We start from the raw sequence: 16,337 nt of genomic DNA on the forward strand, positions 1-16,337 counted from the left end.
GTGTTTCCTACTGCCAAAGGGGCTCTTTAGAGTAGTGAGAGAAGATCTTCACCCTGAAACCTACAGCATCCCTTTTCAGGAAGAAATATCTAAGAGAATATACCATCCCCTTTTCCTTATGAATCAGGGTGAAATCTCTCTCAGAGAGGAGTGATAGGGAATGGCAAAGGACACATTGACAAAGGAGATTAATCAGACCGGGTTTGACAAGCACTGTGGCAATGCACTGGGACAATTAAAACAGTCTTTCAAGGGGGAAAAGAAGGAGAGGAATGAACTGGGGGGGTGGAGGGTAGAGAAAATAGTGCAACAATGAAAGACTGGAGATCCAAATCACTGTAAATGTTCATTAAAATTAATAAAATAAAGTAAAAGGAAAAAATGGATCAAGGACCTAGGATTAAAATCAAGGATTATAAACGTCATTAAACGATAACTTGGAAGAACTCTAGAAGTCCAAATCCACAACATAAACCGTCTTCCAAGCATCCTGAAAAATCTACAATCAGGAGAGGATAAAATAAATGAATGAGACCTTCTAAGATGAAAATCTCTAAGCACATCCAAAAACTTCTCCAACAGGGTAAAAAGGGAAGCTACAGCCTAGAAAAAAAAAATTTGGTAATGACGTGTCTGATAAGGAACAATGAAAGACCTGCAAAGTACATAAAACAAACATTAACAAAACTGGAAAAGGAAATAGACAACACTACTATAATACTTAGAGACTTCAATACACCCCTCTCAAGAAAAGACAGAGCTACCAGAAAGAAACTCAACAAAGATACTGAAGAATTAAACCACACAATAAACCAACTTGACCTCATAGATATTTATAGGCGAATGCACCCCCAAAAAACACAGTATACCTTCTTCTCCAATGTACATGGAACATTCTCCAGAATAGATCACATTCTAGGACACAAGGCAAGCATCAATAAATTAAAAAAAAACATAGAAATAATACAAAGCATCTTTTCAGACCATAACGCTACAAAATTAGAAATTAATAACAGGATGATAAAGGAGAAAAAACATGGACTTGGAAGCTGAACAACTCCTTGGTTGAACACGACTGGGTACTAGAAAAAATAAAAAATGAAATTAAAACGCTTCTGGAAACAAATGACAATGAAAACATCACTTACCAAAACCTCTGGGAAACAGCTGAAGCAGTAATCAGAGGTCAATTTATAGCAATAAGCAAACACATCAAAAGGCAAGAAAAATTGACCACTGACTCTCTAACTCAACATCTTGAGCAAATTGAAAAAGAGCAGCAAGAAAACCCGACACTCTTTAAAAAACCCGAAATTTTAAAAATTAGAGCAGAAGTAAATGAAACAGAAAACCAAAAAACAACTGAAACTATCAACAAAATTAGAAGTTGATTCTTTGAAAAGGAACTTATATCTAGAATTTATAAAATGCCAGAGCACCACAACAAGATAAACAACTCAACTGAAAAATGGGCACAGGCTATGAACAGGCATTTCACCAATGAAGACAGATGGCCAACAAACACATGAAAAAATGTACAAAATCCCTACTCTAAGAGAGATGCAAATCAAAACAACTATGAGGTATCATCTCACCCCAGTAAGAATAGCAAAATTTAACAGATTAGCAAACAACAAATGCTGGCGAGGTTCTGAAAAAACTGGAACCCTTATTCACTGTTGGTGGAAGTATAAAATGGTTCAACTCAAAAAAGTTGCAAATAGAAACTAGAAATACCATTTGACCCAGCAATCCCACTACAGAGAATATACTCCATCATGACAGGAGTCTAGAACGAAGTCTGCACAGTAGAGTGGACTTGTGGTGGAGGGACTGTATAACAAAGAATTTTTCTTTTACTTTTCAAAAAGAAGAGTGAATTGGGGGGGAGGGGTGGGCAGGGAGAAAAGTGCAACAATAAATGAATGGAAATTCAAAGTCTCTGTAAATTTTCATTAAAATTAATAATAATAATAATTAATAAAAGTCATTCTGAGGTAGGTTAGTTAATTGTTTTTTAACCAGGGTATTAAACCTGAAGAATGAGTTCATGTTAAAATTTACAGGATAATGGAAACATTTAAGGTTTACTCACTCACATGCCCATCCTGATACTTTGAATAGTCTGGAAAATGGCAGAGCCACAGATGACAAAAATGAAGAGAGCTAACAGCCAGAGTTCAACTGATACCTTTTCTTTGGGGGTATTTGTCATGTTACTGTGCTGGGCAATGTTCTTGCTGTGCTTCTTGTTGGTCATCTGGATCCACAGCTTGTTGATCACCTTGCCGGTGTTACCACCTACCTCCAGCATCCCTGGGCCTGACTTGCTCACCTTCCCTCAGGCAGCTGCGTAGCTTCGCTCATGGGGTTTGCGTCTCAGAAGCAAGGAAGCTCCCAGATGGGACAAAAGCTCCAGCCATTGGGCCGGGGCACAGCATGCTTTACAGGCTGAGAACGCCACCAGACCAACCAGGCCAGGCCAAGAAGGGTGAATGGGAGGAGAGGAGCAAAGAGGCTGCTTAAGCGTTCTCATACCACTGCTGTTGCTCCTGATGGGAGCATGGACTTAATGAGGAAGGAAGAGCAATGCAACAACCATTCATCTATAAATCTGAGGTAAAGTTTGACACTTACTCTCCTTTTTTTGAGTACTAACTTGAACCTATCAAATTTAACATTTTTCTTGTAGTTTTTAAAAAGAAATTATTAAGCACATATTCTTTCTTCAGAGTTTATGGTTTATTTTCCCTGTGTTGAAAAGCAATGATGCTAGTCTAGAGATTAAGGTGTGCTTAATCCACGCCATGGTCTTCGTAATTACGTGTTATGCTTCAGAGAGCTGGACAATGACTACGGATGACAGAAGAAGAATCAATGCCTTTGAATATTGGTGCTGGAGAATAGTCTTGAACATACCATGGACCACCAAGAAAATATATGGGTCTGTCTTGGAGAGGGTGAAATTAAGTTTCTGCCTAGAGGCTAAGATTTTGAAGCTCTGTCTCACATACTTGGGGCATGTGGCCAGGTAGGACTGTTCCATGGAGAAGGACATAATGCTCGGAAGAGTGGATGGACAGTGCAGGAGAGGTAGACCCTGGATGAGATGGATTGACATGGTAACCTGGGGCAATGGGGGTTGGTGTGTCAGCATTATTGAAACTGGCTCAAGACAGGGCAAGGTTCAGGTCTGCTGTACATAGGGTAGCTATGGGTTACAGGTGACTTGACAACACATAAAACATAATCTGTATATTTAGCAATCCATGTCCTAGAATTCTAACCCATTACTTATTTAAAAATTCCTGCTGACGTTGGAAGGAAAGACCAGGGTCTCTTTCTATAGAAAGAGCTCACTGTTAAAGCACTGATACTTCATCTCATCTTCATTCACCAATTCCTATTACTATTAGAACTATTTCTAACTATTTGAGATTTTTACTTTTAACTGTGCCTATTTCCTTTCGTCTGGACCTTCCACTCCATGCAATATTAAATTCCACTTAAGTTCTATATTAAGCTACTGTGTATCTATTACACACTGAGATAAGCATTTTACAGATAATAACCTATAACCCTATGAGGTAATTACTATCATTCCTATTTTACAAATGAGGAAACTAAGGTACAGAGAAGTAACTAATTCAAGACCACCGTTACTAGTAACTGCAACTGTTGTTGGAGGTCCTTGGGTTTCAGTGGTAACAAATTAGTTGAAATGAAAATGACCAACATTTGAAAGTTCAAATGACCAACATGCACCAGTAAGGTACTAGTTATATCTTTCATTAATGAGAAACCTACAAAAGAAAAAGCAATTGCATGAGATTAATCAAACATTTCTTTATAGGCAAAGGCTCTCTCTTCAATCTCCTGCACTGTTTATTTGCCATTTTCAGGAGAGTACAGACATTATTCTCTTCATAAAAGTATACCAAGTTTGAATTAGACAATGTTATATAATCTATGTATACCTTTCTATAAATTTTAAATTTATTTATCTTATAAAAATATTTCCTACCATAATGTACTTTTGAAATATATGGTGGTTCAGGTGAAATTACCGGTTCTGCAGGGATAGGAGGAGGACCTAGAAAAGAAAATCACAGGGAAATATAAAACTCCAATGTTTAAAAATTCCAAAAGATCGATTCTATTTTCTGTATGTCTAACAACTCAAATATCCACTGAATTACCATAATATATCCATTGGCTTTACTTGATAAATGTTTTGGCTATTCTGAAATTATTTTGCATAAAAATTTCTGAATTTACTAGTCTCTTAGTACAGTACTATTCGCTTATAAATCAGAAAACATTAAAAAAATCTATTAAAATTCCATTGTAGAGATTTTTGAGCAATTTCTACTAATTGGAATACTATATATTTTATATATATAATTTTTTTCTATTAAAGACATAGTACTAAAACAACAACAACAACAACAAAAAAACCCCTATTATTTTGCCAGACTATTTTCCGCAGGAGCTCTGATGGTCTAGAGAGTAAGATAAACGCTGCCAATCCAAAAAGAGGTGGTACTAATCAAATATCTCCAAAGGAGAAGGATGGATGGATACTCTCCTGTGCCATTGCGGCCTCAGAAAACTAGTTAGGTGGAGCAACGAATTGGTTCTGAATTGAGAGCACATTACAACAATAATTTTCTAGAGGAATACTAGAATTAAAGTTTTAGATATTTTAGTTCTGTATTTTCAATAGCTTTCTATTTAAGTCCCCAAGTTAGGGAATTCAGAAAATAAGGCAAAATAAAAAATATTAAACGACAAAGAAGACATGTCTTAAGCTTCAATGAAGATGACTGACAAAAAACTCTAAGGATAGACAAGCATAAGTCCAACAATTACAGAAAACAAACAAGTTTTACTGAGTTATAACCCATTAACAATCTGGCAATGAAGCAGTTCTGAAATACTTTTATTTTTTGCTGCTGAAATATACAAGAGTTTTTTAACTGTTATATAAAAAGTTAGTAATCAGACAGCAACAGAAGTGACTGAAAACATGAAACATCCATCTTATAATTGTCACATTAATTCTTCATCAATACAAATCTTTTAGGTGATATTTTCTGGAAAACAGTGTAGTTTGCAAACATTTTATAGTTAAGAATATTTACCTGATGTTTCTAAAATTATTGGTTCAGGCTCATTTAACTGTAGGAGCTCATCAAGAGCTAGTTTTGCTGCATTGGATCGAGCCTCCTTTTTATTTTGCCCCAATCCTGTCTTGTACTGAATACCATCCACCACAGCACAAAAAGCAAAATATGGTCCCATAACATTACCTAGAAAGAGATCTCAGAATTAATTTCACAGCTTGACTTTGAAAAAGATGTTCTATGGGAAAACATACCAGTATAAAAGAAACCTGGAAAACTATTTACTGTAGAAACAACAATTGTGGTTATGTCATCTCTTTCTTGGGACTAACAGGAGTTAAAACTGAAGTTGGATATAATCCTTGAACTAATTCTGGAGAATAAGCAGCAAAGTTGAGTCTAAATCCAGCATGAGTGACACAGACAGCTTTAAAGTACATGTCATATACACATGACAGTGACGGTCCAGCATAAGACCTGGTGATAGTAAGCACACAAATATGTACTGAATGACCAATTAAATGTTAAATGTGGATCTCCTGAAACTCTGAATCCAGAGAAGAGATTTCTTGAAGAAAATTCTACGCTACCAGGGCTAATTCATTTCTAAGTAGACAATTTAACCCAGGTAGAGAGAAGAAATCTACAATTAAAAAAAGAAAAGAATAAAGTATTCTAAATAATTAAAATCAATGTCATAATTCTTAGGATTATTTTTACTTAAATTTAGTTTCATATTTGTCCAATAAATGAAATGGTCTTTTTCTAAATTTACTCACCAAATATTTGTCTGAAATTTTGCTTGTTGGTATCTGGACTTTGTTTGTGTTAGCTGTCATCATGTCAATTCATACTGACCCCATGGACAATGGAATAAAATGATGATTCTGCATCATTTCCTTGACTGGTTCCTCCCACTAGGACTATCGTGATCCAGAGGATTTTCAATGTTTGCTTTTCAGAAGCAGACCTTTATTTTTTTATTAAAGGTTTAGTTTTGGTTTGGTTTATCTGGTGAAATAATATTCATTGTAGATATGTCAGGTTCTCAGAAAGAATTTTTTATTTGGTTAAGTATGTCAAATTAATTTTCAAACAAAAGAGAGGGAAACAGAAGGCGTAGGACCTAGGCAAAGTTAAAGGTCAGAAAGCACAGCTTCCTAGCCATTTACTGTCTATTTCTTTCTTCAATTCTATTGACTGGTTTTATATATATACATTTTGTAGGTCTATCATTTGGTGCATTCCAGTAATCCATTATCATTAATGCATCTTGATTGCATGTTTGATTGCTCTCTGGCTACAAAAGTTGGTAGAAATCTTGTATTTCCTCTTCTTTGGCTCTGCTTGTTGGTGCATATATCTGAATTATAGTGGTATTCACTGGAATTCTTTGTATGAGTACGGATATTATTCTGTCACTCACAATATTGTATTTCTAGACGAATGTAGAAATGGCCCTTTTAACTATGAAAGCGGCCCCATTTTTCTTCTTCATCTCCAGCAAAGACCATCTGATCGTATGACTCAAAATGCCCCATGTTAGTCCATCTTATCTTGCCAATACCTAGTACATCAGTATTTATGCATTCCATTACTTTCTTAACAATATAAAATTTTTCTATATTCATGGTTCTGAAATTCCATGTTCCAATCACTAGTGTCTTCTTACAAATGTTCCTCTTTTGTGTTTCTTTACTTGAAAGCCCCAGCTCAGTTGCCCTGCTAGTATTAGTGTGCTCTATTGCACAGAGTGTTTACGAAGGCCTGCTATTTCAGAAGTGTATGGTCAATCCTTCCTAGTCTGTCTGAATCTGAATGCTCAGATTTAAAACAGTATCTGACAGACAAGCACTTTAATAATGGGTGACTGGAAAGCAAAATCAATGATTTATTCATTGCAAATATGTTTTAAAAGAAACATAAATGCATGTTATATACACGTGAATTTCATCTGATGGTATGCCTAGAAATCAGACTGATTACATCTGTGGAAAGAACCGCTAGAGCAGCTCAATACCAGCTGTGAAAACTAGGCCAGGTGCTGATTGTGGAAGAGACCACCAACTTCATATGCAAGTTTAAGCTGAATCTAAGTAAATTAAATCAAATCCACTGGAACAAAAATATGATGTTGAGTCTATCCCACCTGAATTTCAAAATCATCTTGGGAACAGGTTTGAGGCCTTGAACACTAATGAGCAAAGACCAGATGAGTTAGTTATGAGAGGATATCAAGTATATCATTCAGGAAGAGTGCAAAAGGTCATCACAAAGACAGAGGAGGAAGAAAAAGCCAAAATCAATGTCAGAAGAGACTCTGAATATTGCACTAGGGCACCAAAGAAGCCAAAGCACAGGGAAGATGTCAAGATATCAAGGAGTTGAACAGAAGATTTCAAAGGGCAGCGCAGGAAGACAAAGTAAAGTATTATAATGAAATATGTGAAGAGATGGAGTCAGAAAATCAAAGGGGCCGAACTTGCTCACCATTTATTAAACTCAAGGAACTGAAGAACAAATTCAAGCCTCGAGTTTCAATACTTAAGGATACTTAATTCTACTTTGGACAGTATATTAATTGACCTAGGAAATATTAAAAGATGGAAAGAGTATACAGAGTCATTGACCAAAAGGAATTGGCGGACATAGAAGAATTTCACAAAACAACGTATGAGCAAGAGCCTATGGTGATGAAGGTGGAAGTTCAAGCTGCTCTAAAGGAACTGACAAAAACATGGCCTTAGGAAGTGATGGTATACCAATTGATATATTTCAACAAACAGATGCTGCACTAGATTTGCTCACCAGGTTGTGCAAAAAAATCTGGAGGACAACTGCCTGGTCAACTGACTGGAAGAGATCTGTTTTTGTTCCAATTCCAAAGAAAGGTGGTAAGACAGAGTGTGGAAATTATCAAACAATATCATTAATATCACATGAAAGCAAGATTCTGCTGAAGATTATCCAAAAACGACTGGAACAGGACATCAACAGAGAACTACCAGAAGTGCAGGCTAGATTTAGATGGGGCCATGATCTTGGCTGAAAGAAGAGAGTATCAGAGGAATGTCTATCTGTGTTTCATTGACTATGCAAAGACATTTGACTGTGTGGACCACAAAAAACTGTGGCTAACTCTGAGAAGAACGGGAATCCCAGAACACTTGATCGTGCTAATGAGAAACTTATACTTGGACCAAGAGGCAGTCGTCAGAACTGAGCAAGGGAACAATGCATGTTTCAAAATTGGGAAGGGTGTATGCCAGGAATGTGTCCTGTCTCCATAACTTTTTAATCTATATGCAGAACAGATTATCTGGAAGGCTGGGGTCTAGGAGGAGAAATGTGGCATCAGGACTGGAAGGAGAACTAACAGCAATCTGCATTATGCAGATGACACAACCCTGCTTGCTGAAACTGAGGAGGACCTGCAGCACTTGCTACAGAAGGTCAAGCACTGAAGCCTTCAATATGGATTGAAGATCAGTATCAAGAAAACAAAGATTCCAACCACTAGGCTAACTGGGAGTATTGTGACGGATGGTGAAAAGACTGAAATTTTAAACCCTTTTAGTTTGCTTGGCTCCACAATCAACACTCTTGGCACCAAAAGCCAGGAAACTAAAAAATGTATTGTGATAGGAAAGTCTGCTGTTAGAGACATCCCCAAGGTACTGAAGAGTAATGATGTCATTCTGGAGACTAAGGTGCACCTGATACATGCCATGGTCTTTTCAATCACTTGCTTTGTATCAGAGACAATGACAATGACCAGGGATGACAGAAGTAGTATTTATGCCTTTGAGCTCTGGTTTAGGAGAAGAATGTTGAATTTACCATGGAATGCTAAGAGAACAAACAGGTTCATCCTGGAGAGGGTTAAACCAGGCTGCTCCTTGGAGGCAAGGATTCTGAAGCTTCATCTGATATACTTTGGACATGTTTCAAGAAGAGACCAGTCCTTGTAGAGGGACATCATGCTTGGGAGGGTGGAGAGAAAGAGCAGGAGAGGAAGATCCATGATAAGATGGATTGATTCAGTGGCTGGGGTAAAGGGGATAGGTGTGTCAGAGACAATAAGATTGGCACAGGATAGAGGAGGGCTTAGGGCTGCTGTACAAAGGGTAGCTATGAGTTGCAGTGGACTTGATGGCACACAACAATCATTTGCTGCATAAATGTGTACCAAGTTTATTTCTTCTTGAGCTATTGTGCCTTTATTCAATGCCTTTCCTTATATTTTATGGTATTTTTTATTCTGAAATCTATTTTATCAGAGATTAATGTTGTCACTCCAGAAGCAGACATTTCTATTAGTCTTCTATTAGTACTTAGACTATTGGAAATTTTCCATTAGTCTTAGTTTGAAAGCTTCATTTAAATCTATTAGGTTTCATAATACATGCTACATATACACAGTATACCAAGGTTCATTAGCTGAAAATGAAACCTTTACAGACTCTAGGAATTGGAACACCAACTGACATGTATTTACATACAGATGCAGCCTTAGACATGCTCACCAGGCTTTATGAAGAAATCTGGAAGAAAGTTACCTGGCCAATAAACTAAAATAGATATTTGTTATCCCTCTCAAAAAAGGTAATTCAATAGATCAGAGAAGTAATCTAACGTACTGAAGTGCAGTCTGGGTTTAGAAAGGGTCGTTGAGACCAGCGATATTGTAGCTAATGTTAGACGGATCTTGGTTGAAAGCAGGGAGTACCAGAGGTCTGTCTGTCTGTGTTTCAATGACTATGCAAGGGCATTTGACTGTGTGGATCACAACAAACTGTAGCCAACTCTGAGAAGAATAGGAATCCCAGAACACTTGATTGTGCTAACGCAAAACCTACACTTGGACTAGGAGACAGTCATCAGAACAGAGAAAGGAAACACTGCATGGTTCAAAACTGAGAAGGGCGTACACCAGGGATGTGTCCTATCTCCACACTGTTTCAATCTATATGCAGAACAGATTATCCGAAAGGCTGGGCTGTATGAGGAGAAATGTGGCATCAGAATTGGAAGAACTATCAACAATCTGCATTATACAGATGACACACAATCAACAATCTGCCTTATACAGAAGACACAACTTTGCTCGCTGAAACAGAGGATCTGAAGTTCTTGCCGTAGAAGGTAAAGGACTCCAGCCTTCAATGTGGATTGAGATTCAATGTCAAGAAAACAAAGATTTTCACCACTGGGCCAACTGGTAGCATCATGATAGATGGTGATGAGATTGAAATTGTTAACAGCTTTGGTTTGCTTGGCTCCACAATCAACAGTCTTACACCAGCAGCCAGGAAATTAATAGATGTATTGCATTGGGAAAGTTTGCTGTTAAAGACCTCTCCAAAGTACTGAAGAGCAATGATGTCACTCTGGAGACTAAGGTGCGCTTGATACAGGCCATGACCTTTGTAATCACTTGCTAGTGTCAGTGAGCTGGACAATGACTAGGGATGACAGCAGAAGAGTTGATGCCCTTGAGCTGTGGTGTTGGAGAAGGGTATTGAATATAACATGAACTACTAAGAGGATAAGGTTCACTGCTAAAGTTCACCCTAGAGAACGTTAAAAAGGGCTGCTCCTTAAAAAGGAGGCAAGAAGTCTGAAGCTTCATCTGACATACTCTGGACATGCTGCAAGGAGGGACTAGTCCTTGGAGAGGGATGTCATGCTTGGGAATGTGGAAGGACAGCACAGGAGAGGAAGACCTTCTATGAGATGGAGTGATTCAGTGACTGGGGTAATGCGGGTGGGCTTATCAGAGACAGTGAGATTGGCACAGGATAGAGCAGGTTTTAGGGATATCATACAAAGGGTCGCTATGAGTTGCAGGTGACTTAATGGCGTATAATAACAACATCATTAATTAATACATACAAGCAAAATCTTACCATTACTGAAGATTATTAATAAAGAACTAAAACAATACATTGACAGAACTGCTAAAGATTCATGCTAGATTTAGACACAGGGATATCAATGCTGATGTCAGACGGATCTTGGATGAAAGCAGAGAGTACCAGAAGGATGTCTATCTGTGTTTCACTGACTACGAAAAGGTATTTGACTGTATAGATCAGAATAAACTGTGGCCAAGAGTGAGAAGGGGAATCTCAGAACATTTCATTGTGCTCACTCAAAACCTTTTTTTAAAAAAAGTTATACTGGTTTACTTACAAAATTCATGAAGTTTGTATGCATTGTTTTTCACACTGGACCTTTCCCCTCTGCTTTATCCATCTCTCCCGCCATCCACCAAACTAATTTTTTAAGCACACTCTGCTTGGATCCTCATACAAGAATTTTTGAGGAAGAATGTGGCATTAAGATCAATGGAAGATGCATAAACAACTTGCATTATGGAGATGGCACAACCTTGCTTAAACTAAGTAAAAAGGACTTGAAGCACTTGCTGCAGAAAGATGAAAGGCTGCAGCTTTCAATATGCATTGCATCTTAACACCAAGAAAACAAAAATCTCCACTGGGCCAAAAGGCAATATTATTATAGATGGATAAAAGATAGAAACTATTAACAATTTCTTCTTAACCTGGATCCACAATCAACAACCATGGTACCAGCAGTTAGAAAATCAAAAGATGTGTTGCACTGGGAAAGTCTGGAATCAGAGACCTCTCCAAAGTGGTGAAGAGCAAAAATACCAAGTTTTAAGACTAAGGAGTGACTGATCTAAGCCATGCATTTCAATTATTTCCTATGCATCTGAAAGCTAACAGTGAATAAAGATGACAGAAGACAGATCAAGGCCTTTGACCTGTGGGCTGGAGAAGAGTAACAAATATCCCACAAACTGCCAAGAGAACACATGTCTTGGAGACTGTGCAGTCAGGGATGCTCTTTAGAGGAATGATGGTTAAATCTGTCTCATATACTTTAGCCATGTCTCTAAATAGAGGGCAGTCTATGGAAAAGGACAACATAGTCAGCAAAGTAGAGTATCAGTGAATGAGCAGAAGACCTTCATTAAGTTGGATTGACACCGTGACCTTAACAATAGGCTCAAATGTTGCAGATATTGAACATGGCACAGGATAGGGCAAGGTTTAGATCTATAGTTCACAGGATCACTATGATTTGTGGTCAACTTGACAACACCTACTAACAACATCCTCCAAGGAAAGGAGTTCTGGTTGTGTAGTGTGTTACAGGGTGGGCTGCTAACTCAAAGGTTGGCACTTCTAGTCCAACAGCCGCTTTGAAGGAGAAAAGATGGTCAGTCTTCTTCTAAAATGTATCACCTCAGAAATGTGATGGAGGTTCATTACTAAGTCAGAATCCACTTAAAGCAATGGGTTTGAGTTTGGTTATCTTCTGAAGGTTAGAATCCTATCAATGCTTCATTTGGACCATGTTACTATTGTATGTGCCATCAAGTCAGAACCAGCTCATAGATGACCCTCCAGCAGACGTACAGAGGCAGTTTAATCACATAGGAGGAGGTTGCCATCCTTCTCCCACAGAGCAACTGGTGAATTTAAACAGTGTGCTTTTGGGATTGCCATAAAATTTCTTACTACTAGGCCCCTAGAGCTCCCTATCTGGACCATAGGAGGTCTTAAGGAGTTCTGGTGGCACCGTGATTAAAGTCCTGTAAACTGAGACTCAGTGGTTCAAACCACCAGCCACTGTGAAAGAGAGATATGGATGTCTGCCTCCAGAAAATTACAGCTTTGAAAAACACAAAGGGCAGTTCTAGTCTGTCCTAAAACGCCACTGGTGGGGAATTTAGTTTTTGGTTTGGGTTTATTATTACTATTATTTGGGTTTTGTCTACTGTTTGATTATGGATGGACAGGGACAATATACATCATTATCTTATCACATTATCCTCACAATTACACTACTTTAAAATGTCATTGTGCATCAAGATTTTATGAGCAATTACTGACAATTTAAATGGATTCATTCATACCATCTTAAGACCTTAGTTTCCTGTTTTTTTCCTTTCAGAATCAGTATTACAATCCAAATGTATTAAACTAGAATAATATTCTGAAGTATGAGATACTGCACAGGAAATCTGTTCAAAAGTCATCTTTACCAGAACGCTGAGCCTTTTAGCTTCATCCTGTTTATATTCTGTCATCAAACTGTAGCATGAGATAAAATAATCTAGAGTTTCTTAAAAATACTAGCTTTCTTGTCTATCAAGCCTACAAATCATCCAATTTTTCTTGTACATATAAATAAAAAAATTAACAATCAACAGTGTTTATGAGCAGTTTTGCGCAGAATAGTGAAGCTTTTCCCTCATCAATTTTCTTACACATTGTCACTGTGGCCAATAGCTTACTTACATATTTCAAGAGTAGTCTGAGAGGAATAAAGGAAAGCTAACTAATTGCACAATGATTAAGCCCACAGTATTGTCCTTCATGTACAATCCAACCCATGACAATATCTTGGAAAACTCCATATTCTACATTAAGAACTGTATTCGTCATTTGTTAGAATATCATCCCAAACAAGACTGGAAATTCAAGGCCACTATGATAATAGTCACAATTTTATTGCTGTTCTTGTCAGCAGCCACTGATTTGGTCCCTAACTCATGCTGACTCCATGCATGACTGACATGCTTTGAGTCCGACCACCATCATAACATCCCCTTGACTGGCTACATATCAAACTGGTGAGATACTTGATGATTTCTACTGTCTAATTTTTAGAATAGATAATCAGGTCTTTACTGCAAGTCCATTTTAGCTTAGAAGTTTTACCTCTACCATTCTAACATATAAACTTCTACTGACAGATGCTTCAGCGATATCACACTGGTCAAGAATAAAACCCTGCATGGAAGAGAACTCTATCTAATACAATCTTTACTAAACTCTTACTTGCTTTAAGTTCTTTTGCAAAATGCTAGCTTTGAGATTCAAATTAGCAGAAGTTAATTTGAAGACTAGAAAAAGTACAGTTGATCTGTGAATCACATGGCTGTTAGAAAAGTACCTCTGCTGCTGCTCCAACTCTCATATGTGCAGTTGAAAATCTAAGAAATTTTTTTTGCAATATTAAATTCACTGGAGAGTTAACCTACTCATGAAGAGATGATTAACACTACACAGTATTTTAACTGGATAGTGGCTTGAAATCACAGCAAAGCAACAGGGGGAAAAATCCACTGGAAATGGACCCATATGGTTCAAACTTATGTTGTTTGAGGATTGTGCTTGATTGTGTATGTATTAGTGTTAAGGGCTTACTGTTCAAAATGCCTTCCCTAGCCACTGACTTTGACTCTGCCATGTGGACAGGCAAAATTATGGTAATACAGCATGTTAGCCTATTAACAAGGGGAGTGGCTAGTCTTGCTACCGAATGGAGCAGATTCAGAAGAAGATTTGGACAATTTCACCACCAGCAAAGATGAGAATGCAATGTACCCTTTGGGGCCAGAGATCCTTGCTCCAGACAGACCTATTAGATAGAACCTTGGGACTGCTGCTACTTCACAGAACCAGACTAAAGCTTGCTGGAAAAGAGGTGGAGAGTCACAAGTGGGAGAACTGAGAGCTCTGCATGAAGCTGTCTTGGGCAGTTGTATCTTGCTGCCAACGTGAATTACAGCCTTTTGACTTCCCTAATAAGGGTCTATGTGGTCTGTCAGCATTGCAATACATTCTAGACCCAAAAAAGCAGTAAGGTTGGTATGGGGATGAGAAGAAAGAAGGGAAGGAGTGACAGGAACATATCTGTCCTCACGGGAACTGGTTTGATGTTGTGGGTCCTGTTGACAGGGGCAGTTCCCCTTCGTGGAGTTAGCAGAGGTCAGATACAGCCATCCTCACAAAGCCCTTGCTCTTTTCACAAAGGTATGTTTATATACTATGATACAGTCTTTAAAGATTGTACTTCGTTCATTCTCATATGTGTGACTTCTTCATACTTAGTCACCATTTTCTTATTGTTCTACTTTCCTAAAGTTCTTCCTAATCAAAAGCCATAAAATGCAGAGATCAAAAGCTGCTTTCTGCATTTCACTATTTGTAATTTTGTAGCTTTTCATAGGTAAAACAGGGTCACAGATTCTTCTGATAAGGGTATTATTTAAGAGAATTGAGGAAAGCATGGAAACATTTAAAGATAGAGAGTCACACATGTATAGAAAGTGGAGCCCTGACGGATAGGCAGCCCTAACAGACCAGCACAGCAACGAGAAAAAGACAACTGGAATTTGAGTGAGATAAGTCAAAAGAAACTGTCTGCACGTGCCAGGGAACTGACTGCTGGCACTTGGCCCGTGCCGGGGAGGTGCCTGCTGATGCCATGACCACCCTGGGGAGCTGCTTGCTGACGTCAGGCTTGAACAGGGGAGCTGCTTGCTGATGCCAGGCTTGTGCCATTGAGCTACTTGCTGATGCCAGGCACATGCCCTGGAGCTGCTTGCAGATGCCACACACACACCAAGGAGCTGCTGACACATGCATCGGGGCGCAACATGGCAGAGAAAAGCATGCTAGGGCAAGCAGGAATGCTGGAATCTCAGTGAGTGTGAGCCTGGAACTCCAGATCTGTCATCACCAGCATGCGCCTGGAACTCAGGTCCCAATGCCACTGGTCCATGCCCAGAACAATGCTCATGACATGCACTGGGGGCAATGCTGGAACTTAAGTGAAGTACTTTGTGGGGGTCATTGCTGTTTGGCTAGATATTGGGGGATCAAGATCAGCCCAATTAGAAGGGAGTGAGACATCGGTTCCTCGGTCTTGAAGGGAAAACCAAAGCGTCCTGGTTTTCAAATCAGGTCTCTGTGCTCCACCGTATGTTTCCTCATGTCTAGTCCATCAGCTTCCTTCAGCCCAGAGCACCTTGGGCTAAACTAGCTGTGGCAGTTGTCTGACAGAGGAGGCTGCTTCCACAGACCTTTTCTCTATCAAACTGATAGAAACCCAGGCAGGATAGCTGCCACACCTTCTTCTAGAGCGGTGACTATCACTTCAGACATGGAAAAACTCTACCACAGCAATGTCATATAGGAATCAATCTATCTCACTCTCTATATAAATCCAAAGCAAAATGTCACCCCAAAATAGTGACACAGTATCAATGAAACAAGAAAGGCTGATGAACCTTTCTGATATGTTGTTGTTGTTGTTATGTGCCATCGAGTCACTTGCGACTCATAGCGACCCTATGTACAACAGCCCTAAACTCTGCTCTGTCCT

The 16,337-nt window shown here is 38.6% G+C and overlaps 1 protein-coding gene across 2 annotated transcripts in view; it reads right to left on the reverse strand.

Moving 5' to 3' along the window:
• ADAD1 (adenosine deaminase domain containing 1 (testis-specific)) overlaps window positions 1-16,337 on the reverse strand; it is a 99,078-nt gene that overhangs the window by 75,654 nt on the left and 7,087 nt on the right. For both annotated transcript variants that reach the window (XM_006881047.1, XM_006881046.1), the window contains exons 3-4: window positions 5,145-5,312; window positions 4,025-4,093 (exon numbers count right to left, since the gene is read on the reverse strand). In XM_006881047.1, the coding sequence (XP_006881109.1) occupies window positions 4,025-4,093; window positions 5,145-5,312 (237 nt within the window). The remainder of the gene's footprint in view (window positions 1-4,024; window positions 4,094-5,144; window positions 5,313-16,337) is intronic.

The sequence above is a fragment of the Elephantulus edwardii genome, unplaced genomic scaffold, assembly GCF_000299155.1.
Source record: "Elephantulus edwardii isolate Elephantulus edwardi_28Jun2011 unplaced genomic scaffold, EleEdw1.0 scaffold00012, whole genome shotgun sequence".
In the NCBI taxonomy this organism is placed as follows: domain Eukaryota; kingdom Metazoa; phylum Chordata; class Mammalia; order Macroscelidea; family Macroscelididae; genus Elephantulus; species Elephantulus edwardii.